General features: G+C 56.3%; 2 protein-coding genes across 4 annotated transcripts; both read left to right on the top strand.

The window, feature by feature from the left end:
- The first annotated feature begins 298 nt into the window (after positions 1 to 298).
- Positions 299 to 24,229, top strand: PA2G4 (proliferation-associated 2G4). 3 transcript variants are annotated; one of them, XM_085562806.1, is made up of 15 exons: positions 299 to 515; positions 4,819 to 4,947; positions 5,682 to 5,787; positions 7,388 to 7,457; positions 8,840 to 8,953; positions 9,244 to 9,307; positions 11,747 to 11,825; positions 12,749 to 12,827; positions 14,034 to 14,167; positions 16,997 to 17,091; positions 18,572 to 18,699; positions 19,822 to 19,875; positions 19,978 to 22,547; positions 23,804 to 23,826; positions 24,059 to 24,229. In XM_085562806.1, the coding sequence occupies exons 1-13, from the start codon at positions 428 to 430 to the stop codon at positions 20,041 to 20,043; spliced, it is 1,206 nt and encodes a 401-aa protein (XP_085418932.1). In that variant the 5' UTR covers positions 299 to 427; the 3' UTR covers positions 20,044 to 22,547; positions 23,804 to 23,826; positions 24,059 to 24,229. The 3 variants fall into 3 exon arrangements, with proteins under 3 accessions (XP_085418932.1, XP_085418933.1, XP_077644839.1); XM_085562807.1 differs by having other exon boundaries at positions 19,978 to 22,590; XM_077788713.2 differs by having other exon boundaries at positions 303 to 515; positions 8,861 to 8,953.
- A 744-nt stretch (positions 24,230 to 24,973) lies between these two features.
- ZC3H10 (zinc finger CCCH-type containing 10) lies at positions 24,974 to 27,583 on the top strand. Its single transcript, XM_021554987.3, has 2 exons — positions 24,974 to 25,071; positions 26,089 to 27,583. The coding sequence occupies exon 2, from the start codon at positions 26,103 to 26,105 to the stop codon at positions 27,276 to 27,278; it is 1,176 nt and encodes a 391-aa protein (XP_021410662.1). The 5' UTR covers positions 24,974 to 25,071; positions 26,089 to 26,102; the 3' UTR covers positions 27,279 to 27,583.
- Positions 27,584 to 27,611: the final 28 nt, after the last annotated feature.

The following is a 27,611-nucleotide window of genomic DNA, read 5'->3' as shown; positions in this document are numbered from 1 at the left end:
TGGCGAGGAAGCGCTGGCGGAGGGAGGAGCAGAACGACCGGTCCCGGCGGCGTCCCGGCACCGAAATTCCGCACCGGCACTTCCGCCTACAACCCCCATCGCCCCCCGCGCGCCGCTTCCGCTCTCACCCCCCACCCCTTCTCGCGAGAGCCGCGCTGCACGCCGGGAGTTGCAGTCCGCAGCGCGAGCGTGGGCGCGGCGCAGCGCGCTCCCGTCCGGGGGCTGGGTTTGCCCGCGGGGGGTGATGGGAGTTGTAGTCCAGGGGGGCGTGGAGGCCTGGCGTTCCCAGCGTGCCCCGCGCGGAGCCCGCGCTCTGCCCTGCTCGCGCCTCCGGTCTCGCGGTCCCGGGGCTCCCTCAGCACCGGGGGGGGGGGGCGGCTCCAGCAGGCCCGGGGGGGCACCGGGAGGGCTCCGGGGGGCTCCCACCATGTCGGGAGAGGAGGAGGCCGCCGAGCTCACCATCGCCGAGGACCTGGTGGTGACCAAGTACAAGATGGGGGGGGACATCGCCAACCGTGAGTGCGGGCCGCGGTCGGTGCGGGGGGGGGGGGGGGGAACGGCGGGAGGGGGGGGGGAGCGGGTGGGACCGGGCGACCCCCGCCGGTGGGAGAGCCCCGGGTTCGGGGGTCCGGTGGGCTGTTCGGGGGTGGGACCCCCCCGCGTGTCCCGGTGGGACCCCCCCGGGGCTCGGTGCCCTCCCGGTGCCGGCGGGGCCCGGCCCCGCGCCGCCGCCGCCGCCGCCGCCCGCACGTGGTACCGCGCCCCACGTGCACCGGCGGCGCGGGGAGCGGGGCCGGGCCGGGCCTGCCGTGCCCCGGACCCTCCCGGCGCCGCTTTTGTTCCGGTGGGACCCCCCCACGGACCGGGGCTCCTCTCCGGTCCCGGTTAGCGCCGGGACGGGATGGGAGCGGGACGGGAGTCCCGGGGGGGCGGCCCTGGCTGGGTTTGGGGGGTGGGGGCTGACCCGGGAACGGGGTCCGGTTCTGGGGACGGGGTCCGGTTCTGGGAACGGGGTCCGGTACTGGGAATTGGGGTCCGGTACTGGGAATGGGGTCCGGTATTGGGAATGGGGTCCGGTTCTGGGGATGGGGTCCGGTACTGGGAATTGGGGTCCGGTACTGGGAATTGGGGTCCGGTACCGGGAACGGGGTCCGGTATTGGGAATGGGGTCCGGTACTGGAAATTTGGGTCCGGTACTGGGAATGGGGTCCGGTATTGGGAATGGGGTCCGGTACTGGAAATTTGGGTCCGGTACTGGAAATTTGGGTCCGGTATTGGGAACGGGGTCCGGTATTGGGAATGGGGTCCGGTATTGGGAACGGGGTCCGGTATTGGGAATGGGGTCCGGTATTGGGAATGGGGTCCGGTATTGGGAATGGGGTCCGGTATTGGGAATGGGGTCCGGTTCTGGGAATTGGGGTCCGGTTCTGGGGACGGGATCCTGTCCCGGGAACGGGGTCCGGTTCTGGGGATGGGGTCCGGTTCTGGGAATGGGGTCCGGTTCTGGGAACGGGGTCCGGTTCTGGGAATGGGGTCCGGTACTGGGGATGGGGTCCGGTACTGGGAATGGGGTCCGGTTCTGGGAATGGGGTCCGGTACTGGGAATTGGGGTCCGGTTCTGGGGACGGGATCCTGTCCCGGGAACGGGGTCCGGTTCTGGGGACGGGGTCCGGTACTGGGAATGGGGTCCGGTTCTGGGAACGGGGTCCGGTTCTGGGAATGGGGTCCGGTACTGGGAATGGGGTCCGGTATTGGGAACGGGGTCCGGTATTGGGAATGGGGTCCGGTATTGGGAATGGGGTCCGGTATTGGGAATGGGGTCCGGTATTGGGAACGGGGTCCGGTATTGGGAATGGGGTCCGGTATTGGGAATGGGGTCCGGTATTGGGAATTGGGGTCCGGTTCTGGGGACGGGATCCTGTCCCGGGAACGGGGTCCGGTTCTGGGGACGGGGTCCGGTTCTGGGAATGGGGTCCGGTACTGGGAATGGGGTCCGGTTCTGGGGACGGGATCCTGTCCCGGGAACGGGGTCCGGTTCTGGGGATGGGGTCCGGTTCTGGGGATGGGGTCCGGTACTAGGAACGGGGTCCGGTACTGGGAACGGGGTCCGGTACTGGGAATGGGGTCCGGTATTGGGAATGGGGTCCGGTATTGGGAATCGGGGTCCGGTACTGGGAACGGGGTCCGGTTCTGGGAATGGGGTCCGGTATTGGGAATGGGGTCCGGTTCTGGGAATTGGGGTCCGGTACTGGGAACGGGGTCCGGTACTGGGAACGGGATCCTGTCCCGGGAACGGGGTCCGGTACTGGGAACGGGGTCCGGTATTGGGAATGGGGTCCGGTACTGGGAACGGGGTCCGGTTCTGGGAACGGGATCCTGTCCCGGGAACGGGGTCCGGTACTGGCAATGGGGTCCCGAACCGGTCTGAGGATCCTGTCCCGGTCCCGGGGCTCCTGTCCCGGTCCGGGACATGGATCCAGTCCCGGGCACGGGTCCGGTCCCGGTCCCGGGGCTCCTGTCCCGGTCAGGTTGTGGATCCGGTCCCGGTTCCGGGGCTCCTGTCCCGGTCAGGTTGTGGGTCCGGTCCCGGTCCCGGGGCTCCTGTCCCGGTCCAGGAGGTGGATCCAGCCCCGGGCACGGGTCCGGTCCCGGGGCTCCTGTCCCGGTCAGGTTGTGGGTTCGGTACCGGGCACGGGTCCGGTCCCGGTCCCGGTCCCGGTCCCGGTCCCGGTCCCGGGGCTCCTGTCCCGGTCCAGGAGGTGGATCCAGCCCCGGGCACGGGTCCGGTCCCGGGGCTCCTGTCCCGGTCAGGTTGTGGGTTCGGTACCGGGCACGGGTCCGGTCCCGGTCCCGGGGCTCCTGTCCCGGTCCAGGACATGGATCCAGTCCCGGGCACGGGTCCGGTCCCGGTCCCGGGGCTCCTGTCCCGGTCAGGTTGTGGGTTCGGTACCGGGCACGGGTCCGGTCCCGGTCCCGGGGCTCCTGTCCCGGTCCAGGACATGGATCCAGTCCCGGGCACGGGTCCGGTCCCGGTCCCGGGGCTCCTGTCCCGGTCAGGTTGTGGGTTCGGTACCGGGCACGGGTCCGGTCCCGGTCCCGGGGCTCCTGTCCCGGTCAGGTTGTGGGTTCGGTACCGGGCACGGGTCTGGTCCCGGTCCCGGGGCTCCAGCCGCCCCGCTCCCTCCCTTTCCCGTTCTTTCCGCTCGCTGCCGGTGTCCCGGCTCCGGGAAGCCGCCCGGACCGGTTCCGCGGGGCTCCCCGGTGTCCCACGCCGCTTCCCGCTGACTCCAGCGCTTCTGTGGAACCGGCGCCGGTGGCCCGGGAGGGGATTCGGGGATTGCGGAGCCGGGATTCCCTTCGGGCTCCCGGGAGAACTGGAAACTCGGCCGCCTCCCTTCCCGGGGGCAACGGCAGCTCCGCTCCACGGAGCAAAACCCGGCCAAAAACCGGTTTTTTAGGGGTAAAAATCGGTTTTTTAGGGTTAAAATTCGGTTTTCTAGGGATAAAAATCGTTTTTTTTAGGGATAAAAAGTGCCTTAACTCCCTAAAAAACATGGGGAAGGAGGGAGGGATTCCAGGAATGTTCCTGTTCCTCTGATCTCTTGGAATGCTCCGAGGGTTTTCCACCTTTATCTGCTTTTATTTTATTTTTTTTTAATTTATGTTTTATTCCCCGCTCCGTGTGCCGCCGCCTCTTATCGGGAATGTTATCCGTGCTTTCAAATGTTCCCAACTTTCCCGTGGAAAAAGGGGCTGGAATTTGAAGGCCTCGCACAGGTGACAGGGCCGCAGAATTCCCGAGGATTCCTTGGAATCCTGAGGAAGGTGGGACAGAGGGGAACAGAGGGGACATTCCAGGATCCCGGGATATTTTGGGGTCACATCCCGGGATTTTTCGGGATCCCATCCCAGGATATTTTGGGATCCCATTCCAGGATATTTCGGGATCCCATTCCAGGATATTTTGGGATCCCATCCTGGGATCCCATTGAAGGATCCCAGGATATTTTGGGGACCTCATTCCAGAATATTTTGGGATCCCATCCCAGAATCCCAGGATATTTTGGGATCCCATTCCAGGATATTTTGGGATCCCATCCCAGGATATTTTGGGATCCCATCCCAGGATATTTTGGGATCCCATCCCAGGATATTTTGGGATCCTATCCCAGAATCCCAGGATATTTTGTGATCCCATCCCAGATCCCAGAATATTTTGGAATCCCAGAATATTTCAGGATCCCATCCCAGCATCCCAGGATATTTTGGGATCCCATCCCAGGATATTTTGTGATCCCATCCCAGATCCCAGAATATTTTGGAATCCCAGAATATTTCAGGATCCCATCCCAGCATCCCAGGATATTTTGGGGTCCCATTCCAGAATATTTTAGGATCTCATCCCAGCATCCCAGGATATTTCGGGATCCCATTCCAGGATAGTTTTGGATCCCATTCCAGAATATTTTGGGATCCCATCCCAGGATATTTTGGGGACACTTATTTCCCTAGGAAGGCACGATGCAGGCTGGAATTCCTGTTGGATATTTTTTTTTGGGGCGTGGAGCGTTCCCCAAACTTCCTGGGGCTGTGTCAGCCCGTGGATCCCTTTGGAAAATTCCTTGGATTCCTTGGAATGGCTTTGATGTCTCCCAGCCATTCCCAAACCTGTTCCGGAGGAATTTGGCAGCGTGCCTCTCCCTCTTCCCAAACACCATTCCCAAATCAATTCATTCCGGCGGGCTTTATGCCTTTCCCGGTGTGGAATTTCAGCTTTTTTTGGGGAATTTTTTTGGGAATTCTTGTTGGGAATTGCAGGGGTTCTGCGTGCCGTGGTGGAGGCGGCGGCTCCCGGCGCGTCCGTGCTGTGCCTGTGCGAGAAGGGCGATGCCATGATCATGGAAGAGACGGGGAAAATCTTCAAAAAGGAAAAGGAAATGAAAAAAGGTGAGCAACTTCTCGGCCAGGAAGGAAAAATTCCGAGTTTTTCCATGGTTTTAACTCACATCTTCCTCCCTGCTGAGCCTCAGCTTCCAGGTTTTATGGATCCATTGGGAAAAGGTGGGTGGAATGGAGCTTTAAGGATCCCAAATCCCAAATTTTGAGGTGCTGGAAGGAAGTTTAGGTTGGATTTCAGGAAGAAATTTCTCTTTGGAGGTTCTGTAATGGAATTCCCATCCCTGCAAGGTGATCCCATCCCGGGATATTTTGGGATTGGAGCAGCCTGGGAAGGAGGAAGGTGTCCCAGGAGGGTGGAATGGAGCTTTAAGGATCCCAAATCCCAAATTTTGAGGTGCTGGAAGGAAGTTTAGGTTGGAATATTGGGAAGAAATTCCTCTTTGGAGGTTCTGGAATGGAAATCCCATCCCTGCAAGGTGATCCCATCCCGGGATATTTTGGGATTGGAGCAGCCTGGGAAGGAGGAAGGTGTCCCAGGAGGGTGGAATGGAGCTTTAAGGATCCCAAATCCCAAATTTTGAGGTGCTGGAAGGAAGTTTAGGTTGGAATATTGGGAAGAAATTCCCCTTTGGAGGTTCTGGAATGGAAATCCCATCCCTGCAAGGTGATCCCATCCTGGGATCCCGGGATATTTTGGGGTTGGAGCAGCCTGGGATGGGGCAGTGGAACTTTAAGCGCCCCGAGTCCCAGAGCATTCCCCAAATCCAGGTTTTTTTTCCCAGGAATCGCCTTCCCCACCAGTATATCCGTCAATAACTGCGTGTGCCACTTCTCCCCGCTCAAGAGCGACCAGGATTACATCCTCAAGGACGGGGACCTGCTCAAAATGTGAGTGCCAGGATCATTCCATGGGAATTCCCTCTGCCTTCCCAGATTCCCAACGTTCCTCCTGCTGCCGGGACCTGGCCGACCCCCCCCCATTACCGCGTTAATTCCGTGCTAATTAAAGCTTACTAACGAGCCTGGAGGGGCTCCTGGGGCACCTTTCCCACTCTGGCAATCCCAGTTCCCATCACCATTCCCAGTTCCCGTTCCCAGTTTTCCATTTCCACTTTCCCATTCCCAGTTCCCAACCCTGTTCCTATCCCAGTTCCCGTTTCCCACTTCCAATCCCCATTCCCAGATTTCCATTCCAAATTTCCCATTCCCAGTTCCCATTCCCAGTTCCCATCACCCTTCCCAGTTCCCCATTCCCAGTTCCCATTCCCAGTTCCCATTCCCAGTTCCCATTCCCAGTTCCCATTTCCCATTCCCAGTTCCCAGTTTTCCATTCCCAGTTTTCCATTCCCATTCCCAGTTCCCCATTCCCAGTTCCCCATTCCCAGTTCCCCATTCCCAGTTCCCATTCCCAGTTCCCATCACCCTTCCCAGTTCCCCATTCCCAGTTCCCATTCCCAGTTCCCATTCCCAGTTCCCATCACCCTTCCCAGTTCCCCATTCCCAGTTCCCCATTCCCAGTTCCCCATTCCCAGTTCCCCATTCCCAGTTCCCATTCCCAGTTCCCATCACCCTTCCCAGTTCCCCATTCCCAGTTCCCATTCCCAGTTCCCATTCCCAGTTCCCCATTCCCAGTTCCCCATTCCCAGTTCCCCATTCCCAGTTCCCATTTCCCATTCCCAGTTCCCAGTTCCCAGTTTTCCATTCGCAGTTTTCCATTCCCATTCCCAGTTCCCCATTCCCAGTTTCCCCTTTCCCAGCCCCATTCCCAGTTCCCAGTTCCGCATTCCCAGTTTTCCATTCCCATTCCCAGTTCCAATCCCCATTCTCATCCCCATTTTTCCATTCCCAGCTTCCTATTCCCAGTTCCTATTCCCACTTCCCATTCCCAGTTTCCCATTCCCAGTTTCCTGTTCCCATTCTTATTCCCAGTTCCAATCCCCATTCCCACTTTCCCATTCCCACTTTCCCATTCCCACTTTCCCATTCCCAGTTGTCCATTCCCAGTTGTCCATTCCCAGTTTCCCATTCTCAGTTTCCCATTCCCAGTTCCAATCCCCATTCCCAGTTTCCCATTCCCAGTTTCCCATTCCCAGTTTCCCATTCCCAATTCCCAATTCCCATTTTCCCATTGTGCTGGAATTCCCAGCATTCCCGGAATTTCCCCTCTCTCTCTGGAATTCCCGGAATTTCCCCTCTCTCTCTGGAATTCCCAACATTCCTGGAATTTTCCCCTCCCTGGAATTCCTGGCATTCCCGGAATTTCCCCTCTCTCTCTGGAATTCCCAACATTCCTGGAATTCCCCTCCTGGAATCCCCGGCATTCCCGGAATTCCGCCCTCTGGAATTCCTGACATTCCCGGAATTTTCCTCTCTCTCTCTCTCTCTGACATTCCTGGAATTCCCCTCCTGGAATCCCCGGCATTCCCGGAACTTCTCCCTCTGGAACTCCCTGGAATTCCCGGAATCTCTCCGGAATCTCTCCCGGCAGTGACCTGGGCGTGCACGTGGACGGTTTCATCGCCAGCGTGGCGCACAGCCTGGTGCTCGGCGCCTCCAAGGTGGGTCCTCCGGGGGCGTGGTGGGACCACCGGAGCCGTGGTGGGACCACCGGAGCTCCTGGATCCATGGTGGGACCACCGGAGCCGTGGTGGGACCACCGGAGCTCCTGGATCCATGGTGGGTCCTCCGGGGGCGTGGTGGGATCATCCCGAGCTCCTGGATCCATGGTGGGACCACTGGAGCTCCTGGATCCATGGTGGGACCACCGGAGCCATGGTGGGATCATCCCGAGCTCCTGGATCCATGGTGGGATCATCCCGAGCTCCTGGAGCCGTGGTGGGACCACCGGAGCCGTGGTGGGACCACCGGAGCCGTGGTGGGACCACCGGAGCTCCTGGATCCATGGTGGGATCATCCCGAGCTCCGGAGCCATGGTGGGACCACCGGAGCTCCTGGAGCCGTGGTGGGACCACCCTGGAACCTCTGGATCCATGGTGGCACCATCCCAAAATCTCTGGATCCATGGTGGGACCACCGGAGCTCCTGGATCCGTGGTGGGACCATCCCAAAATCTCTGGATCCATGGTGGGATCATCCCAAAATCTCTGGATCCATGGTGGGATCATCCCAAAATCTCTGGATCCGTGGTGGCACCACCCCAATCCTTGGCAAGGCAATTCCTGCTTCCCCTTTTCCTGCTGGAATTCCCAGGATGAACATTCCCAAAAATCAATATTTTTTCCCATTTTTCCTGCTGGAATTCCCAGGATGAACATTCCCAAAAATCAATATTTTTTCCCATTTTTCCTGCTGGAATTCCATATAATGAACATTCCCTGCTTCCCAAAAAAATCAATATTTTTTCCCTGCTTTTTCCTGCTGGAATTCCCAGGTTGAACATTCCCATTCCCCACCCCAAAATCAGTTTCTGCTTCCCAAAAATCAATATTTTTTCCCATTTTTCCTCCTGGAATTCCCAGGATGAACATTCCCAAAAATCAATATTTTTTCCCGTTTTTCCTCCTGGAATTCCCAGGATGAACATTCCCATTCCCCACCCCAAAACCAATCCTCACTTCCCAATTTTCTCCTGGAATTTTCCCCGTCTGACACCTTGGGAATTCCAGAATTCCTCGAAGTTATCCCATCCTCTGGGAATAAATCCCGAGGGAAAAAAAAAAACAAAAAACTGGGAAAATTGGGAAAAAAAAAATCCCAATTTGGGAATGGTTTTACTCCAGTGATTTTGGGGGAAAAACCCCAAAATTCCCCATTGGAATTTCGCTGGACTCATCCCAATGCCTGGAAATCCTCTGGAATTCTTTCGGGGGCTGTTGACGTGGGAGGATTTTTCCACTTCCCGACCAAATTCCAGGGATTGGGATAAATCCCAAACGTTGCATCCCCGCCCCCAAACCCTGAGAAATCCCAAATTTCCCAGGAAATCCCAAATTTTCCCCAGGAAAATCCCGTGTCCGGCCGCAAAGCCGACGTCATCAAGGCGGCTCACCTGTGTGCCGAGGCCGCCCTGCGCCTGGTGAAACCCGGGAATCAGGTGGGAATTTGGGGGAATTTGGGAATTTTGGGAATTTTGGGAATTTTGGGAATCCCGGGATCCATCCTGTGGGATTTTGTGGGGGGATCTCTGTGGAAAATCGCTTTTTTTCAGTTTTTTTTTTAATTAATTTATTTTTTTTGAAGCAGCTGCTGGGTTGGGGTTTTTTTCCTGAAATATTTGGGATTTAAGGAAAACTCGGGATGGGGATTTTTTTTTGGGAGATAAAATGTGGTTTTTTTTTGGGGGGTTTTTGGGGTTTTTTGGGTTTTTTTTTTGTTGTGTCCCAGAACACGCAAGTGACGGAGGCCTGGAATAAAATCGCCCACGCGTTCCACTGCACGCCCATCGAAGGTGAGGGAAGGGAATTCCAGGGAAAGGGAATTCCAGGGAAAGGGGATTCCAGGGAAAAAGGGAATTCTAGGGAAAGGGGATTCCAGGGAAAAAGGGAATTCAGGGAAAAGGGAATTCCAGGGAAAAAGGGAATTCCAGGGAAAGGGGAATTCCAGGGAAAAAGGGAATTCCAGGAAAAGGGAATTCCAGGGAAAGGGAATTCCAGGGAAAGGGAATTCAGGGAAAAAGGGAATTCCAGGGAAAAGGGAATTCCAGGGAAAAGGGGATTCAGGGAAAAAGGGAATTCCAGGGAAAGGGAATTCCAGGGAAAGGGAATTCCAGGGAAAAGGGAATTCCAGGGAAAGGGAATTCCAGAGAAAGGGGAATTCCAGGGAAAGGGAATTCCAGGGAAAAGGGAATTCCAGGAAAAGGGAAATTCCAGGGGAAAAGGGAATTCCAGGGAAAGGGAATTCCAGGGAAAGGGAATTCAGGGAAAAGGGAATTCCAGGGAAAAAGGGAATTCAGGGAAAAGGGAATTCCAGGGAAAGGGAATTCCAGGGGAAAAGGGGAATTCCAGGGAAAAGGGAATTCCAGGGAAAAAGGGAATTCAGGGAATGGGAATTCCAGGGAAAGGGAATTCCAGGGAAAAGGGAATTCCAGGGAAAGGGAATTCCAGGGGAAAGAGAATTCCAGGGAAAAGGGAATTCCAGGGAAAAGGGAATTCCAGGGAAATAGGGAATTCCAGGGGGAAGGGGAATTCAGGGAAAAGGGAATTCCAGGGGAAAAGGGAATTCAGGAAAAAAAGGAATTCAGGGAAAGGGGAATTCAGGGAAAAGGGGATTTCAGGGAAAAAGGGAATTCCAGGGAAAGGGGATTCCAGGGGAAAGGGATAAAGAGGAAAGGGGATAAAGGGAAAAAGGGAATTCCAGGGAAAGAGGATTCCCAGAAAAAGGATTCCAGGGGAAAGGGGATTCCATGGAAAAGGGAATTCCCGGGAAAAGGGAATTCCAGGGAAAGGGAATTCCAGGGAAAGGGAATTCCAGGGAAAGGGAATTCCAGGGGAAAGGGGATTCCATGGAAAAGGGAATTCCATGGAAAAGGGAATTCCCGGGAAAGGGATCCCGGGCTGGCTGGGAAGGCTCCGGGGTTGTGCATTGGGATCTTTCAGGGGTTAAATTCCCTGGAATTCCGGGAATTGCTGCTGCCTCTGGAGTGGGCCGGGAATGTTGGGAATGCCGGGAATGTTGGGAATGCCGGGAATGTTGGGAGTGAGGGGTGGAAAAGGGGGGAGTCCAGTGACCCCAGTCCCTCCCAGTCCGTCCCAGTTCATCCCAGTGCTCCCAGTCCCTCCCAGTCCCTCCCAGTCCCTCCCAGTGCTCCCAGTTCATCCCAGTCCCTCCCAGTCCCTCCCAGTTTATCCCAGTCCCTCCCAGTCCCTCCCAGTCCCTCCCAGTCCCTCCCAGTCCCTCCCAGTGCTCCCAGTTCATCCCAGTCCCTCCCAGTCCCTCCCAGTCCATTCCCAGTCCCTCCCAGTCCCTCCCAGTCCATCCCAGTGCTCCCAGTCCCTCCCAGTCCGTCCCAGTTCATCCCAGTGCTCCCAGTCCCTCCCAGTTCCCCCCCAGTTCCCCCCCAGTCCATCCCAGTCCCTCCCAGTCCCTCCCAGTCCATCCCAGTCCCTCCCAGTCCATCCCAGTGCTCCCAGTCCCTCCCAGTCCCTCCCAGTCCCTCCCAGTCCCTCCCAGTCCCTCCCAGTCCCTCCCAGTCCCTCCCAGTTTATCCCAGTCCCTCCCAGTCCCTCCCAGTCCCTCCCAGTCCATCCCAGTTTATCCCAGTCCCTCCCAGTCCCTCCCAGTCCATCCCAGTCCATCCCAGTTTATCCCAGTCCCTCCCAGTTCCCCCCCAGTCCCTCCCAGTCCCTCCCAGTCCCTCCCAGTCCCCCTCAGTCCCTCCCAGTCCCTCCCAGTCCCCCCCAGTCCCTCCCAGTCCCTCCCAGTCCCTCCCAGTTCCCTCCCAGTTCCCTCCCAGTCCATCCCAGTTTATCCCAGTCCATCCCAGTCCCCCCCAGTGCCCCCCAGTCCCCCCCAGTCCATCCCAGTCCCTCCCAGTCCCTCCCAGTTCCCTCCCAGTTCCCTCCCAGTCCATCCCAGTTCCCTCCCAGTTCCCTCCCAGTCCATCCCAGTTTATCCCAGTCCATCCCAGTTCCCCCCAGTCCCTCCCAGTCCCTCCCAGTCCCCCCCAGTCCCTCCCAGTCCCTCCCAGTCCCTCCCAGTCCCTCCCAGTCCCTCCCAGTCCATCCCAGTTCCCCCCAGTCCCTCCCAGTCCCTCCCAGTCCCTCCCAGTCCCTCCCAGTTCCCCCCCAGTTCCCCCCCACTCCATCCCAGTCCCTCCCAGTCCCTCCCAGTCCCCCCCAGTCCCCCCCAGTCCCTCCCAGTGCTCCCAGTATCCCCAGTTCCCCCGCAGGGATGCTGTCGCACCAGCTGAAGCAGCACGTGATCGACGGGGACAAAACCATCATCCAGAACCCCTCGGACCAGCAGAAGTGAGGGGCAGAAATGGGGCAAAAACGGGGGAAATTGGGCAAAAACGGGGGAAATTGGGCAAAAATGGGGGAAATTGGGCAAAAACGGGGGAAATTGGGCAAAAACGGGGGAAATTGGGCAAAAACGGGGGAATTTGGGCAAAAACGGGGGAATTTGGGGGGAAAATGGGGGAATTTGGGGGAAAAATGGGGGAATTTGGGCAAAAATGGGGGAATTTGGGGGTAAAAATGGGGGAATTTGGGGGTAAAAATGGGGGGCAAGGGCAGAAATTGGGCAAAAATGGGGGAATTTGGGGAAAAATGGGGGAATTTGGGGAAAAATGGGGGGCAAGGGCAAAAATTGGGGGTAAAATGGGGGCTTGGGGTAAAAATGGGGGAGCTTGGGGGTAAAAATTGGGGAAAAAATGGGGAGAAATGGGATTGGGGAAAAATGGGGGAGTCCGACTGGGAATTTGGGGGTTAAGGTGAAAATTTGGGGGGTTTGGATGAGAATTTGGGGGGTTTGGATCAGAAATGGGGTCAGGGGAAAAATTTGGGTTGGGGGGAAATGAGATTGGGGGGGGTGAGGTTGAAAAATGGGATCAGGGTGAGAAATGAGGATTCAGGGGGAAAACGGGATTTGGGGAAATTTTGGGGCAAAAATTGAGGGATTGGGGGAAATGATGGAGAATCGAGGGAAAACGGGATCAGGAAGAAAAAGGGAAAATCAGGATGAGGAACGGGGGCTTTGGAAAGGAAGATTTGCCAGGAATATTTTGAGTTTCTAGGAATGCTTCGAATCTCCTTGGAAGGTTTTTGGTTTTCCTGGGAAATTCTGAATTTCTAGGAATGTTGTTTTTTTATTTTTTATTTTTTTTTTTTTTGGACCTTCCTGGAAGCTTTTCCCTCCAGAATTCCCAGATTTTCCTGCCTTTTTCCCCCAGGAAGGACCACGAAAAAGCCGAATTTGAGGTGCACGAAGTCTACGCCGTCGACGTCCTGGTCAGCAGCGGCGAGGGAAAGGTCGGCCCAAAACTGAGGAAAATCCCAGGAATTCCCAGGGGCTGGGAGGGCTCTGGGAAACCCCCCAAATTTTCACCCCAAACCCCGAAATTCTCACCCCAAACCCCCCATTTCTCACCCCACATCCCAATTTCTCCCCTTAACCCCCAATTTCTCACTCTGGCTCCCCCATTTTCCCCAATCCCCTTTCTCACCCCGATCCCATTTTTTTACCCTGATCCCATTTTTTTACCCTGATCCCATTTTTCATCCTCGCCCCCCCATTTCTCCCCCAACCCCTCAATTTTTTCCCCTGAACTCCCATTTGTCCCCCAATCCCATTTCTCCCCTGATCCCAATTTTCTCCTCTGATCCCATTTTTCCCGTGGGCCCATTTCTCCCCCTGACCCCCCTAATTTTTTCCCCTGACCCCCCATTTTCCCCCAATCCCATTTTCCCCTGATCCCAACTTTCTCCCAGACCTCATTTCTCCTCCTGACCCCCTCAATTTCCCCAACCCCTCAATTTTCCCCCAGTCCCATTTTCCCCTGATCCAAGTTTTCCCCCTGATCCCAATTTTCCTCAAATCCCATTTTCCCCCAATCCCATTTCCCCCTGATCCCAGTTCTCCCCTCATCCCATTTCCCCCGATCCCAGTTTTCCCCCTCATCCCATTTTCCCCCAATCCCATTTTCCCGATCCCATTTCCCTGATCCCATTCCCCCAATCCCATTTCCCCAGTCCTATTTCCCCCGATCCCATTTCCCCCTGATCCCAATTCTCCCCCAGTCCCATTTCCCGGATCCCATTTCCTGGATCCCATTTCCCCGATGTTTTCCCCGATCCCATTTCCCCGATCCCATTCCCCAATCCCGTTTCTCAATCCCATTTTCCCCGATCCCGTTCCCCGATCCCGATCCCATTTTCCCTGATCCCGTTCCCCAATCCCATTCCCCAATCCCATTCCCCAATCCCATTTTCCCCAATCCCATTTCCCCAATCCCATTCCCCGATGCCATTTTCCCCGATCCCATTTTCCCCAATCCCATTCCCCAATCCCATTCCCCAATCCCATTTTCCCCAATCCCATTCCCCAATCCCATTCCCCAATCCCATTCCCCGATCCCATTCCCCAATCCCATTTCCCCAATCCCATTCCCAATCCCATTTTCCCCGTTCCCGTTCCGGCTCCCTGGCCCCAGCTGGGTTTTTCCGGCTGTGCGGCAGGCGCGGGACGCGGGGCAGAGAACGACCATCTACAAGCGGGACCCGTCCAAGCAGTACGGGCTGAAGATGAAAACCTCGCGCGCCTTCTTCAGCGAGGTGGAGCGGCGCTTCGACACCATGCCCTTCACCCTGCGGTGAGGAGCCCGAGTCCCGCCCGAACCCCAAAAATCACCTGAACCCCCCAGAACCCCACCTGAACCCCAAAAATCACCTGAACCCCAAAAATCACCCTGAACTGCCAAAATATCACCTGAACCCCAAAATATCACACCTGAACCCACCAAAATATCACCTGAACCCCAAAAATCACCTGAACCCCAAAATATCACACCTGAACCCCAAAATATCACACCTGAACCGCCCAGAACCCCACCCGAACCCACCAAAATCACACCTGAACTGCCAAAATATCACCTGAACCCCAAATATCACCTGAACCCCAAAATATCACACCTGAACCCCAAAATATCACCTGAACCGCCCAGAACCCCACCCGAACACACCAAAATCACACCTGAACTGCCAAAATATCACCTGAACCCCAAAATATCACACCTGAACTGCCAAAATATCACCTGAACTGCCAAAATATCACCTGAACCCCAAATATCACCTGAACCCCAAAATATCACACCTGAACCCCAAAATATCACCTGAACCCCCCAGAACCCCACCCGAACACACCAAAATCACACCTGAACTGCCCAAAATATCACCTGAACTGCCCAAAATCACACCTGAACCCCAAAGTATCACCTGAACCCCAAAAATCACACCTGAACCCCAAAATATCACCTGAACTGCCAAAATATCACACCTGAACCGCCAAATATCACCTGAACCCCAAAATATCACACCTGAACCCCCCAGGACCCCACCCGAACCCACCAAAATCACACCTGAACCCCAAAATATCACCTGAACCCCAAAATATCACACCTGAACCCCAAAATATCACACCTGAACCCACCAAAATATCACACCTGAACCCCAAAATATCACCCGAACCCCAAAATATCACCTGAACCCACCAAAATATCACCTGAACCCCAAAATATCACACCTGAACCCCAAAATATCACCTGAACCCCAAAATATCACCCTGAACGGCCAAAATATCACACCTGAACCCCAAAATATCACCCTGAACTGCCAAAATATCACCTGAACCCCAAATATCACACCTGAACCCCAAAATATCACCCTGAACTGCCAAAATATCACCTGAACCCCAAAATATCACCCTGAACGGCCAAAATATCACACCTGAACCCCAAAATATCACCCTGAACTGCCAAAATCACACCTGAACTACCCAAAATCACACCTGAACTGCCCAAAATCACACCTGAACTGCCCAAAATATCACCTGAACCCCAAAATCACACCTGAACTGCCCAAAATCACACCTGAACTGCCCAAAATATCACCTGAACCCACCAAAATATCACCTGAACCCCAAAATCCCACCTGAACCCCCAAAATCCCACCTGAACCCCCAAATTCTCACCCCAGACCCCCCAAATTCTCACCTGAACCCCCCCAGTTCTCATCCAACCCCCCAAATTCTCCCCCAAATTCTCATCCAAACCCTCATTTCTCACCCAGTCTCCCCATTTTTACCCCCCAAGCCCCATTTTTGCCCCTGGCCCCAGGTGGGGCTGGAATCACACCTGGAATCACACCTGGCACACCTGGATGGGGCTGGAATCACACCTGGAATTCCACCTGGCACACCTGGATGGGGCTGGAATCACACCTGGCACACCTGGATGGGGCTGGAATCACACCTGGAATCACACCTGGCACACCTGGATGGGGCTGGAATCACACCTGGCACACCTGGATGGGGCCGGACTCACACCTGGAATCACACCTGGCACACCTGGATGGGGCTGGAATCACACCTGGCACACCTGGATGGGGCTGGAATCACACCTGGAATCACACCTGGCACACCTGGATGGGGCCGGAATCACACCTGGAATCACACCTGGCACACCTGGATGGGGCTGGAGTTGCAGGGGTTGGAGCCTTTGCCAGGCGGGTGTGCCCAGGTGTTGGTTCAGGTGTGTGCCCAGGTGTGCCCAGGTGCACCAGGTGTGATCATGGGTGCACTCAGGTGTGCCCAGCTGCACCCAGGTGTGTCCCCAGGGTGTGCCCAGGTGCTCTCAGGTGTGATCCCAGGTGTGCCCAGGTGTGCTCAGGTGCACTTAGGTGTGATCTCAGGTGTGCCCTCAGGTGCTCTCAGGTGTGATCCCAGGTGTGCCCAGGTGCCCAGGTGTGCTCAGGTGCACTCAGGTGTGATCTCAGGTGTGCCCTCAGGTGCACTCAGGTGCGCCCAGGTGCACCAGGTGTGCCCCCAGGGTGTGCCCAGGTGCCCTCAGGTGCACTCAGGCGCCCCAGGTGTGCCCAGGTGAGCCCAGGTGCACCCAGGTGTGCGCCCAGGTGTGCCCAGGTGCCCTCAGGTGCACTCAGGCACCCCAGGGTGTGCCCAGGTGCCCCAGGGTGTGCCCAGGTGTGCCCAGGTGTGTGCCCAGGTGCCCCAGGTGTGTGCCCAGGTGCCCAGGTGTGCCCAGGTGCCCAGGTGTGCTCAGGTGCACTCAGGTGTGATCTCAGGTGTGCCCTCAGGTGCACTCAGGTGTGCCCAGGTGCCCTCAGGTGCACTCAGGCACCCCAGGGTGTGCCCAGGTGCACCCAGGTGTGTGCCCAGGTGCCCCAGGTGTGTGCCCAGGTGCCCAGGTGTGCCCAGGTGCCCAGGTGTGCTCAGGTGCACTCAGGTGTGATCTCAGGTGTGCCCTCAGGTGCACTCAGGTGTGCCCAGGTGCCCTCAGGTGCACTCAGGCACCCCAGGGTGTGCCCAGGTGTGCCCAGGTGTGTGCCCAGGTGCACCCAGGTGTGCGCCCAGGTGCCCCAGGTGTGCCCAGGTGTGCCCAGGTGCTGAGCGAGGGCGTGTCCCGCAGGGCGCTGGAGGACGAGAAGAAGGCGCGCATGGGCGTGGTGGAGTGCGCCAAGCACGAGCTGCTGCAGCCCTTCAACGTGCTCTACGAGAAGGACGGTGAGCCTGGGGACACCTGGGGACACCTGGGGACACCTGGGACACCTGGGACAGGTGACACACCTGGGACAGATGGGGACACCCAGGGACAGGTGACACACCTGGGGACAGGTGGGGACAGGGGGGACACCCAGGGACACGAGCTGCTGCAGCCCTTCAACGTGCTCTACGAGAAGGACGGTGAGCCTGGGGACACCTGGGGACACCTGGGGACACCTGGGACACCTGGGACAGGTGACACACCTGGGACAGATGGGGACACCCAGGGACAGGTGACACACCTGGGGACAGGTGGGGACAGGGGGGACACCCAGGGACACGAGCTGCTGCAGCCCTTCAACGTGCTCTACGAGAAGGACGGTGAGCCTGGGGACACCTGGGGACACCTGGGGACACCTGGGACAGGTGGGACACCTGGGGACACACCTGGGGACAGGGGGGACACCCAGGGACACGAGCTGCTGCAGCCCTTCAACGTGCTCTACGAGAAGGACGGTGAGCCTGGGGACACCTGGGACACCTGGGGACACCTGGGGACACCTGGGACACCTGGGACAGGTGACACACCTGGGGACAGGTGACACACCTGGGGACAGGTGGGGACAGGGGGGACACGCAGGGACACGAGCTGCTGCAGCCCTTCAACGTGCTCTACGAGAAGGACGGTGAGCCTGGGGACACCTGGGGACACCTGGGGACACCTGGGACACCTGGGACAGGTGACACACCTGGGGACACCTGACACACCTGGGGACAGGTGGGGACAGGGGGGACACGCAGGGACACGAGCTGCTGCCGCCCTTCAACGTGCTCTACGAGAAGGACGGTGAGCCTGGGGACACCTGGGGACACCTGGGACAGGTGACACACCTGGGGACACACCTGGGGACAGGTGGGGACAGGGGGGACACCCAGGGACACGAGCTGCTGCAGCCCTTCAACGTGCTCTACGAGAAGGACGGTGAGCCTGGGGACACCTGGGGACACCTGGGACACCTGGGACAGGTGACACACCTGGGGACACCTGACACACCTGGGGACAGGTGGGGACAGGGGGGACACGCAGGGACACGAGCTGCTGCAGCCCTTCAACGTGCTCTACGAGAAGGACGGTGAGCCTGGGGACACCTGGGGACACCTGGGACACCTGGGACAGGTGACACACCTGGGGACAGGTGGGGACAGGGGGGACACCTGGGGACATCTCAGGACAGGTGACACTCATGGGGACAGGTGGGGACACCTGGGGACAGGTGAGACCTGGGGGACAGGTCTTGGCAGGGCGGTATCCCAGGGTCACCCCAGGTCCTGGCAGGGCGGTATCCCAGAGTCACCCCAGGTCCTGGCAGGGCGGTATCCCAGAGTCACCCCAGGTCCTGGCAGGGCGGTATCCCAGGGTTACCCCCAGGTCCTGGCAGGGCCGTAGCTCACCCCAGGTCCTGTCAGGGCGGTATCCCCGTTAACCCCCGCGTGCCCGCAGGCGAGTTCGTGGCGCAGTTCAAGTTCACGGTGCTGCTGATGCCCAACGGGCCCATGCGGATCACCAGCGGCCCCTTCCAGCCCGAGCTCTACCGCTCCCACCTGGACGTGCAGGACGGCGAGCTCAAGGTGGGCCCTCGTTAATATTCACTGATCATGCAAATTAGCTGGCCCTCAAAGCGTAAAATTAATTAAAATATTTAGAGAAAAAAAAATTAATATCTCATTCCCGCCTATTTAGTGTTTTTGTCCCTTATATTAATTTTTAATAGTTATATATAAGGTTGGTTCCTCATTAATATTCATCAATTATGCAAATTAGCTGGGCATCTAAGCATAAAATTAATTAGAATATTCATAGGAAAAAAAACCCCATATTTTATTCCTGCCTATTTAGTGATTCTGTCCCTTATATTGATTTTTTAATAATTATATCTAAGGTTGGCTCCTCATTAATATTCATCAATTATGCAAATTCGCTGTCGATCTAAGCATAAACTTAATTAAAATATTCTTAGGAAAAAAAAAGTCAGTATTTTATTCGTACCTCTTTAGTGTTTTTGTTGAGTTTTAATAGTTCTATTTAAGGTTGGCTCCTCATTAATATTCATCATTCCTAATCAGATTGTGCAAATTAAAATTAGTTTCTATTCCATAAAAAATACTAATAGAAAAAAATGATATTTTATTTGTATCTATTTAGTGGTTTTGTAATTTATATTGATTTTTAATAGTTATTTTTAAGGTGGTTTCTTATTAATATTCATCAGGTTATGCAAATTAGGTGTCCATGTGAGCATAAAATTAATTTGTTTCGATTTCCATATAAAATATTCATAGGGAAAAATCAATATTTTATTCGTGCCTATTTAGTGGTTTTGTTACTTATATTGATTTTTAATAGGTTGGTTCCTCATTTATATTCATCATGAATTTGTTATTATTAGCTGATTAACAACCTAAGAATTTAAATTAATAAATGAAAGATTAATACCTGACTTTAAAATTAAATAAATTAAAAATTAATATGTTAATAATTTATTTGTTAATATATTCCTCTTTATTATTAATTTATTGTTATACACTGATTAGCAAATTAAGAATTAATTGAAGTTAATAAATCAAATACTGCTAATTAATAAAGCAGCACCTCCTGGGGATCAAGTAAATGGAACCAAACCCCGAAAATGACCAAAAAATTCCCATTATCCCCCCAAAAAATCAAATTATTTCCCAATTTCTCTTTTCCAGGCCCTTCTACAAAGCTCCGCCAGCCGCAAGACCCAGAAAAAGAAGAAAAAAAAGGTAAAATTTGGGCAATTTTTATTTGGCAATTCCTAAAATTTGAAATTTTTGGGTTTTTTTTGTGGGAAAAATCCCTAAACTATTTGGATTTTTCCTCCCCAGGCTTCCAAAAACGCTGAAAACGCCACCACAGGGGAGACGGCGGAGGAGAACGAGGCGGGCGATTGAAAATCCTCAAATCGTCCTTTTTTTCCCCAAAAAAAAAATTAAAAAATTTTAAAAATCCCCCCAAGAAAAACCCTAAAAAATTCCATCTGGAAAGGAAAAAATTCGATGTTTTTTCAGGCAGTTTGGAATTCCCACAACATCCAACAGCTCCCGAGGAGGGAGGAATTTTTTGGTCAAAATTGAAAAAAAAAAAATTGAATTAAAACACCCCCAAAAAAGCAGCAAAACAAAACAAAACAAAACAAAAAATTAGGAGTGAAAATCACTTTAAAATCCTAAATATTCCCCATATTTTGAGAGGTGAATTTGGAATATTCATCCTCCTGCTGCTTTTTTTTAAAAATATTTGTTAATTTTTCCTTTTGGGACTTTTCACCAAAAAAAAAAATAAATTTAAACTCAAATTATTCCATCCAGAAAATTGAAATAATTCAGGATTTTGTCTTTTTCATCTTTAAAAATTGGGAAAAACATTCAATTTTTATATAAAATTTAAGTTCTTCCTCCCACCATAACCCACCAGGAGCCTTTTTTCTGCCTTTGCCTTGATTTCTGGGATTTCACAAAAAAAAAATAAAATAAAAAAATCACTATTTTTTAACAAAAACTGGTTTTTAAAAATAATCCAAACCAACATTCCGACCTTGCGGAGTTAAATTCCTTAAAATCCCGGGGTTGGGTGTTTTTTATCCTTTTTAATATCCCCGACAGCAAATTCCAATTTTTCCCCTGTGAAACAGAAAATAATATTAATTTTTTTTCATTTTTTCCCTCAAAATTTTTTGCTATTTTGGAGGAAAAAATTTTTAAAAAATTAAATAAAAATCCCATTAAAATTCAGAATTTTTCAGGGGAAAAGTGAGGGAAGAGCTGATCCGGGATAAATCCGAGAACCGAGGGGTATCGCTATTTTATAGTCGATTTTTTACATAAAAAAAGCAGAAAAAATGAGAAAAAAAACCGATTAAAGTTGAATATTTGAGGTTTTTTTTTTCTTTCTCGATACCCCCGGTTTATTTTTCCCGCTTTACCCTCAATTTTTTGGGAATTCTGATTTTCTTTTTCCCGGGTTTTCTCCGCAAGCCGCGGGTTTTTTTCCTCATCAAAATCTGAATTTTCCAGCCCGAAAAAATAAAAATAATAAAAAAAATTAAAAAAAAAAATAAAATAAAAACTCCACACGTGCAAATGTTACCAAAGTGAAAATAAAAAAAAGAATAAAGGATGTGATATTGGATTTTATTCTGGGTTTTTTTTTTTTATGAATTCTGTTTTTCTCTGGGGATTTGGGATTGGGGGGTGGAAACGGGGTTTTTGAGGGGAAAATGATAATTTTTGAGGGAAAAATGGTAATTTTTGAAGGGAAAATGGTAATTTTTGAGGGGAAAATACTAATTTTTGAGGAGAAGATGATTATTTCTGAGGGGAAAATCCTCATTTTTGAGGGAAAAATTATAATTTATGAGGGGAAAAAATTGCATTGAAGGGAAAAATAAATAATTTTAGGGGAAAATTCTCATTTCTGAGGGGAAAATATCATTTTTAAGGGGCAAACCATCAACTTTTAAGGAAAATCCCCTCATTTTATTGAAAAAAAATGATTTTGGGGGGAAAATGTAAAATTGATGAGGAAAGCTCATTTAGAGGGGAAAAAAATCTATATTTTAAGGTAGAAATATTCCTTATTTTAAGGGAAAAAAACCTCATTTTGAGGGGAAAATCTTATTTTTGAGGAAAAAACCCTTTATTTTGAGGGGAAAAAAAACAAATTTTGAGAAGAAAAAACCAAAATTTGAGGGGAAAACCCCCTTATTTTCAGGGAAAATAAATGTTGAGGGGGAAAAATTCCGTTTTGAGGTCAACTCCCTGTATTTTGCAGGAGTAAAAATCTCATTTTGAGGGGAAAAAAAACTTTCTTAATGGGAAAAAAAATCAAAACTTTAAATTTTAAATCAGGAGACAGCAGCAAAAAAGCTTTCCCAATCCTCAGCAAGGATCTAAAAACCGCAGAGAGTCGCCGGAATTTTATTTAATTTTCTATTTTTTACCTTTCATGCTACAATATAAAAATATTTTATATTTTTACTTGAAAGGAGATTCTCCGGAGGGGCTTGGGCATGCAACAACAATCCCGTTAAAGCCTTGGATAAGCGAAAATTGTTGAATAAAAAATTAAATTTGTTGGTTTTATTTAATTTATTTAATTGAGGGGGGGGACCGAACCCCGCGGCGGCGCAAAATGGCGGCCGGGCGCGGGACTACAACTCCCATGATGCTCCGGCAGCGAGGAACTACAATTCCCGCCGTGCCTCGCGCGACGGTGGGCGTGGCCTGAGCGCCTCCCTATAAATAGGCCCCACCGGGCGGCGCGCGCCCCTCTCGGCCGCCGCCATCTTGGTGCTTCCCCGGCGCCGCCGCCGCCATCCGGCTCCATCCGCCGCCATCCGCCGCCCCCCGCCCGCCGGGACTGAGCGGGGCTCCGCCGGAACGCCATGAGGGCCAAGGTGGGCGGCGGGGGGCGGCGCTGGGGCGGCGGATGGCGCCTCGGTAATGGCCGCGCCTGGATGGGGTCGGTGCGGGTGGGGTGAGGCCTGGACGAGCCCTGGGGTGGGGGGTGTGGGGTCCCTGGGGGTGTCTGTGCTGGGAGGAACTGGGGGGGAACTGGGAGGACTGGGAGAGGGAAGGCAGTGTGGGACTGGGGGAACTGGAGGCGCTGGGGGAGCTGGACCAGTTTGGGACTGGGGCACAGAGAGCTGAACCAGTTTGGGACTGGGAGAACCAAACCAGTCTGGGACTGGGGGCACTGGGAGAACCAAACCAGTTTGGGACTGGGGCACAGAGAGCTGAACCAGTTTGGGACTGGGAGAACCAAACCAGTCTGGGATTGGGGGCACTGGGAAAACCAAACCAGTTTGGGACTGGGGGCACTGGGAGAACCAGACCAGTCTGGGACTGGGGGCACTGGGAGAACCAAACCAGTCTGGGACTGGGGGCACTGGGAGAACCAAACCAGTCTGGGACTGGGGGCACTGGGAGAACCAAACCAGTTTGGGACTGGGGGCACTGGGAGAACCAAACCAGTTTAGGACTGGGGGCACTGGGAGAACCAAACCAGTTTAGGACTGGGGGCACTGGGAGAACCAAACCAGTTTGGGACTGGGGGCACTGGGAGAACCAAACCAGTTTAGGACTGGGGGCACGGAGGGAAATAAACCAGTACGGGACTGGGTGAACTGGTGGGACTGGGAGCACAGGGGGCACTTGTGGGAACTGGAGCACTGGTTTTACTGGGAGCACCGGGGGACACTGATTGTCCTGGTGGCACTGGGAGCACTGGTGGGCATTGGGGGGGCACTGGTTGTACTGGGAGCACTGGCGGGCACTGGTGGGCACTGGTTTTGCTGGGGGCACAGCTGGGCACTGGTGGCACTGGCTGTACTGGGGAGCACAGGTGGGCACCGGGTGGCACTGGGAGCACTGGTTGTACTGGTGGGCACTGGTTATACTGGTGGGAACTGGGAGCACTGGTGGCACTTGAAACACTGGTTGTACTGGGGGGCACAGCTGGGCAGCGGTTGTACTGGTGTGAACTGGGGGCACTGGGGGCACTGGTTGTACTGGGGGGCACAGCTGGGCAGCGGCTGTACTGGTATGAACTGGGGGCACTGGGTGGCACAGCCGGGCACCGTCTGTACTGGTTATACTGGGAGCACTGGGAATGCTGGCTCTGACTCTCTCCCTCTCTCTCTCTCCCCCGCAGTGGCGTAAGAAGCGAATGCGCAGGTGAGTGACCGAGAGTCCCCGGTGCTCTCCCGGGGCTCCCGGTGCCTTCCCGGGGGCTGCCGGTACCCCCCGGTGCCCTCCCAGGGATTCCCGGTACCTTCCCGGTGCCCTCCCGGGGCTCCCGGTATCTTCCCGGTGCCCTCCCGGGGCTCCCGGTACCTTCCCGGTGCACTCCCGGTTCCTTCCCGGGGGCTCCCGGTGCCTCCCGGTGACGCCGCCGCTCTGTCCGCAGGCTGAAGCGCAAGAGGAGGAAGATGAGGCAGAGGTCCAAGTAACGGCCGGTACCGGGGGCACGGCCCGGGGACGCCCCCGGTGCCCCGGGGCTGTCCCGGTGCCCTCCCGGTGCCCCGGGGCCGTCCCGTTCTTTGCTTTGCGGCAAAATAAAATTCGGTTGTTGCTAAAACAGCGTGGGGGTGCTCTGCCGGTAACCGGGGAGGGGCTGGGGCGGGGGGGGGGAACGAACCGGGGATCCCCCGGTAACGGGGCTGGAAGGAACCGGGGATCCCCCGGTAATGGAGCTGGGGGTGAAACCGGGGAATCCCGGTAACGGGGCTGGCGGTGGAGCTGGGGGTCCCCCAGTAACGGGACACCGGAGGGGGACCGGGAATCCTCCGGTAACGAGATACGTGAGCGGGACCAGGGTGGTGATTCCTCCGGTAACGAGACGCGGGACCGGGGATGGGAATCCCCCGGTAACGGGACCGGCGGTGGGAATGCTCCGGTAACGGGACCGGGGATGGGAATCCCCCGGTAACGGGACCGGGGATGGGAATGCTCCGGTAACGGGACCGGGGGTGGGAATGCTCCGGTGACGGGACCGGGGGTGGGAATCCCCTGGTAACGGGACCGGCGGTGGGAATCCCCCGGTAACGGGACCGGGGGTGGGAATCCCCCGGTAACGGGACCGGGGATGGGAATCCCCCGGTAACGGGACCGGCGGTGGGAATGCTCCGGTAACGGGACCGGGGGTGGGAATGCTCCGGTAACGGGACTCGGGAGCGGGGTGAGAACCCCCGGTAACGTGAGCTCGCTCCGACCCGGCACCGGCACTTCCCGGTTCCTGCCGGTCCCTTCCGGGACGTCGCGCGCGGCGCGGTGCGCGCGCTCCCGCCGGTGACGTCACGGTGACGCAGTTCCGGCGCGCCGCCCGGTCCCGGCGCCGCGCGGGGGAAGCGGCACCGAGCGGGTCCCGCCCGCCGCCGGCACCGGAGCGGCCGGAGCCCCGCGGGGAGGCCGCGCCCGCCGGTGAGTGCGGGACCGGGGGCGCCGGGGCTGTCCCGGGGCTGTCCCGGGCTCGGTGCCGGTCCCGGCTCCGGTGCAGCGCCGGGACCCCGCGGTGGGGGTTCCCGTCGGTCCGTCCGTGCCCGGTGCGGGTGTTCGCCCCCGGTACCGGGAGCGCTCCCGGTCCGTCCCCTCTCGGTTCCGGGGCCGCTCCCGGTTCCGTCCCTCCCGGTGCCCCGGGGTGGGTGAATCCCCCCGTTCCCGGTGACCCTTCCCGGTGCCCCGGGGTGGGTGTAGAGCCCCTCCCCGTCACTACCGCGGTCCCTCCCTCCCTCCCGGTGCCCCGGGAGTCTCCCCGTTCCCTCTCCCCCATTCCCTCTCTCCGTCCCTCCCGGTTCCCCGGTGTGTGACTTCCTCCATTCCCTCACCGTCCCTCCCTCCCTCCCGGTTCCCCGGGACTCTCCCCATTCCCCATTCCCTCTCCCTCCCTCCCTCCCCTTTCCTCGCTGTGACATTCCCCCATTCCCTCTCTCCATTCCCTCCCTCACCCCGTCCCTCCCTCACCCCGTCCCTCGGTGTGGGATTCCCCAAATCTCTCTCCCCATTCCCTCCCTCACCCCGTCCCTCGTCCCTCCCTCCCTCACCCCGTCCCTCCCTGTCCTCTTTCCTCGGTGTGGGATTCCCCAAATCTCTCTCTCCATTCCCTCCCTCACCCCGTCCCTCCCTCTCCCATTTCCTCGATGTGGGATTCCCCAACTCCCTTTCCCCTTTCCTTGCTGTGACATTCCCCCATTCCCTCTCTCTGTTCCCTCCCTCACCCCGTTCCTCCCTCCCTCACCCCGTCCCTCCCTCACCCCGTCCCTCCCTCTCCCCTTTCCTCGCTGTGACATTCCCCCATTCCCTCTCTCCGTTCCCTCCCTCTCTCCGTTCCCTCCCTCACCCCGTCCCTCCCTCACCCCGTCCCTCCCTCTCCCCTTTCCTCGCTGTGACATTCCCCCATTCCCTCTCTCCGTTCCCTCCCTCACCGTCCCTCCCCTCCAGCCCCTCCCGCCGCCATGCCGGACCGCGATGCCTACGCCGCCGCCCCGGCCCCCGGCCTCGCCCCCGGCAGCGCCGCCGGCGACGACGCGGCGGCCGGCGCGGACGACGACGACATCTGCCGCGACTTCCTGCGCAACGTCTGCAAGCGCGGCAAGCGCTGCCGCTTCCGGCACCCCGACATCTCCGAGGTCACCAACCTGGGCGTGCGCAAGAACGAGTTCATCTTCTGCCACGACTTCCAGAACAAGGAGTGCGTGCGCCTCAGCTGCCGCTTCATCCACGGCTCCAAGGAGGACGAGGACTGCTACAAGAAGACGGGCGAGCTGCCGCCGCGCCTGCGCCACAAGGTGGCCGCCGGCCTGGGGCTGTCGCCCGCCGACCTGCCCAACAGCAAGGAGGAGGTGCCCATCTGCCGGGATTTCCTCAAGGGCGACTGCCAGCGCGGCGCCAAGTGCAAGTTCCAGCACCTGCAGCGGGACTACGAGCAGGGCCGGCGCTACGAGCCCTACGACGGCCTCTACGAGCCCGACGAGCCGGTGCTGAAGCGGCGGCGCGCCGAGGGGCTCTACGAGGGCTACGAGTACGGCTTCGGCGGCGCACGCGCCGTGGAGTACCGGCTGCTGGAGGAGGAGAACGCGCTGCTGCGGAAGCGCGTGGAGGACCTCAAGAAGCAGGTGAACAACCTGCTGGCCACCAACGAGGTGCTGCTGGAGCAGAACGCGCAGTTCCGCAACCAGGCCAAGGTGATGACGCTGAGCTCCACGGCGGCGGCCACCGAGCAGACGCTGGCGCCGGCCGTGGGCTCGGTGACCAACTACAACCACGGCATCGCGCAGACGCACACCACGCTCAGCAGCCAGGCGCTGCAGCCGCGCCCCGTCACCCAGCAGGATCTGGTGGCCCCGGCCGGCGCCCAGGCCGCCCCGCCGGCCACCGCCGCGCCGCCGCCGCCGCCGCCGCCGCCCATGAACCCCGAGATCGCGCCGCTGTCGGCGGCGCTGGCGCAGACCATCGCCCAGGGCATGGCGCCGCCGCCCGTCTCCATGGCGCCCGTGGCCGTGTCGGTGGCGCCGGTGGCCGTGTCCATGGCGCAGCCGCTCGGCGGCATCACCATGAGCCACGCCACCACGCCCATGGTCACCTACCCCATCGCCTCGCAGAGCATGAGGATAACGGCCATGCCGCACTGACCGCCCGGCGCCGGCGGGACCCGGCCGTTCCTCCTCTGGTGGTTTATCCGGTAACGGGAGGCGGGAGCCGGGGGGAGAACCCCTCCCCGGTAACGTCGCCGCGGGCAGAGACCGTGAGCTCGCTCCGACCCCGCACACGGACCCACGGACGCTGTGGGAGGGACGTCCTCCCCGGTGCCGGGAGCCCCGGGATGGACTGGACAGAGCACCGGGGACGGGGTGGGGGGTGGCGGCACCGGGGCTCCCGGTGCGCTGTCGTGTTTTCGGCTATTAAAACAGAAAAAAAACCCAAAAAAAAGCCCAAACCCACTCGGGCCCGGCTGGCCCGGTAAT

Source organism: Lonchura striata, chromosome 29 (genome assembly GCF_050655825.1).
Source record: "Lonchura striata isolate lonStrDom1 chromosome 29, ASM5065582v1, whole genome shotgun sequence".
Lineage (NCBI taxonomy): Eukaryota > Metazoa > Chordata > Aves > Passeriformes > Estrildidae > Lonchura > Lonchura striata.
Note: the sequence above shows the minus strand (reverse complement) of the source record. Positions and strands in the feature narration are given on the sequence as shown.

Coding starts and splice junctions, on each gene's coding strand:
- PA2G4 (XM_085562806.1), top strand. CDS start 428: ATGTCGGGAGAGGAGGAGGCCGCCGAGCTCACCATCGCCGAGGACCTG. Junction 5,788..7,387: donor GACGGGGACCTGCTCAAAAT/GTGAGTGCCAGG, acceptor CTCTCCCGGCAG/TGACCTGGGCGTGCACGTGG. Junction 12,828..14,033: donor TCAGCAGCGGCGAGGGAAAG/GTCGGCCCAAAA, acceptor GCTGTGCGGCAG/GCGCGGGACGCGGGGCAGAG.
- ZC3H10 (XM_021554987.3), top strand. CDS start 26,103: ATGCCGGACCGCGATGCCTACGCCGCCGCCCCGGCCCCCGGCCTCGCC.